Consider the following 2,321-nt stretch of genomic DNA (forward strand, 5'->3'; position numbering starts at 1 on the left):
CCACTGCACTCCAGTCTGGGCGACAGAGTGAGACTCCAACTAAAAAAAAAAAAAAAGATGCAAGCTTCTTCAGGACACAGGTCTTTAAACAATATTCCATAATCCTTTCAGATTCCCTAAGCACAGTAAACACAAGTACTAAATAATTACTCAGGAACTTAAATACAAACACTTGATAGCCTGGAATGCATTTTAATAGGTCTCTAGAAACTGAAAGAACTTGAAAGTCTAAAAGTGGAGTGTTGGCCGGGCTTGATGGCTCAGCCTGTAATCCCGCGCCTGGGAGGCTGAGGTGAGTATAATGCCTGAGCCCGTAGGCTCGAGACCCGCCTGGACAACTTGGCGAGACCTCATCTCTACAATAAATCAAAAATCAGCCGGGCGTGGTAGCGCACGCCTGTAGTTCCGGCTACTGGGAAGGCTGAGGCGGAAAGATCCCCGGAGCCCAGCAGGTTGAGGCTGTGGTGGCCGGGAGCGGCCACTGCACTCCAGTCTGGGCGACAGTGAGACTCCAACTCAAGAAAAAAAAAAATAGTGGAGTATTGACATGTTCTCACTCATAAGCGGACCTTGAACAATTTTCATACTATAAGAAAGGGATTGGCAGTAGTGAGAAACTGCTGAGGGGTGGGGGAGAACGCCTCATCAACAAGGGTACCTGCATAATGACCATTTGTGTGCCTAACTCTGAATTGTACCCCACATTAAAAAAAAAAAGTGGAGTGGTGGGATTTCAGGTAATATCCCAGCCCCCGGGGAAGTTTTTTTGTTTTTGTCACTAGCCTAAACCACCACCATCTGCCCTGTGTGACAAGAAACACTGCGCCACAGCCCACCCTGGCCTCATCAACAGAACTAATCAGGTGCCTTTGGCCAGATCTTTACTCTATCAAACTAATTCTTCCGAACTATCAACAATCTAGAAAACAGTATTTCACTATCGCCTCAGTTTCTTACTCATCACTACCCCGTTTTACTTGGCGTCAAACCAAGCTAACACATGAAACCTTTCATTCAGACCTTCCTCACCGCAGTGACTTAACAGCAAAGTCCAAATCCGGCAATACTGAGGACTCGAGGGCAGCCTGTGAACATGCGCAGTAACAGAGTCGACTTTCAAGCCGTGGCGCCCAAGCGGCCTCCACCGTCCCACAATCCCCTCTTCACGCATTTCCGGTTTATCTAGCTCACCCTAGGAGGTTTCTCTATCAGTCGCGCAGCAGTGTTCGGGGAACTAGGAGGAAAGGAGTTTTTCTGTTCGTTGACGTTGTTGGTGTTCAGTGTTTGGAATCAGTCAGGTTTCGGGAACCACCGCCGCTGCCATCAACATGTCGGTCCCAAGCGCACTCATGAAGCAGCCGCCCATTCAGTCTACGGCTGGGGCCGTCCCAGTTCGCAATGAGAAAGGTACTGTACTGCTCCCCTCTTTCAGTCGCATCTTACCTCCTTCCTGCCCAGCATCCTTCAAATCTCTCCCGAGCCGACCGCTCCTGCCCCGCCGATCCTTAAGACCCAGCCCCCACAGATTCTTCGACCCTCCTACCCCCATAAGTGGTTGGAACCTATTTGTATCTGATCGTGTTCCTGTGACCTGTCTGCTCTTATATACAGCATCCGTCGTCCCTTAACCTCCACAAATGACTAATAGAAAAAGATCTTTAAAGGATAGGTAGGATTTCAATGAGTGCAAATGGAGGAAGGAACACCATACCTGTTTAGAGCGCCAGGCTAAAGAGTTTTTTCAGTGAGGACACTGGAATATAATATTCCTTATTTTTTCTTTTTAAAATGTACTGGCCGGGCGCGGTGACTGACACCTGTAATCCCAGGACTTTGGGAGGCGGAGGTGAGAGGATTGCCTGAACTCAGGGGTTTTAGACCAGCCTGGGCAACTTGGCGAGCCCTCATCTCTACAAGTATTTGTATATGCTAAATAGGGTTGAATACACTATTATATAAGATAGACTCTTAAGGAGGTTACAGTCCAGTAGGGAATGTAAATATATTTATGTTTTTCCTACCTGGGTCTTTAATTCATCTGGAATATTTTGTTGTATGGTGGAAGTTAGAGGTCTAATTTTACTATTTACTCTGTGGTTAGCCAGTTGTCCCTCCTCTACTGATTGACTACCCCATCCATTCTCTGCTAATTTTTAAGGTCACTTCTGTATTATACTTAAGTTCTTATATAAGTTTGTTTCTCTGCTCTCTGTCTTTTGGTCTTTTTGTACTTCCTGAACCAGTGACTTACTATTTTAATTACTATAACTTTAAGCCTTGTTATCTAGTACTCCCATTCTTTTTTTTTTTTTTTTTTTTTT

General features: G+C 45.8%; 1 protein-coding gene across 1 annotated transcript in view; it reads left to right on the forward strand.

The window, feature by feature from the left end:
* Positions 1–1,097: 1,097 nt before the first annotated feature.
* The window catches only part of MFAP1 (microfibril associated protein 1), a 17,981-nt gene continuing 16,757 nt past the window's right edge, over positions 1,098–2,321 (forward strand). Inside the window, exon 1 of the mRNA XM_008059607.2 lies at positions 1,098–1,407. Within this exon, the coding sequence (XP_008057798.1) occupies positions 1,329–1,407 (79 nt within the window). The 5' untranslated portion in view covers positions 1,098–1,328. The remainder of the gene's footprint in view (positions 1,408–2,321) is intronic.

Source organism: Carlito syrichta, unplaced genomic scaffold (assembly GCF_000164805.1).
Source record: "Carlito syrichta isolate Samal-C Ts95f unplaced genomic scaffold, Tarsius_syrichta-2.0.1 Scaffold304305, whole genome shotgun sequence".
NCBI classification, from domain to species: Eukaryota; Metazoa; Chordata; class Mammalia; order Primates; family Tarsiidae; genus Carlito; species Carlito syrichta.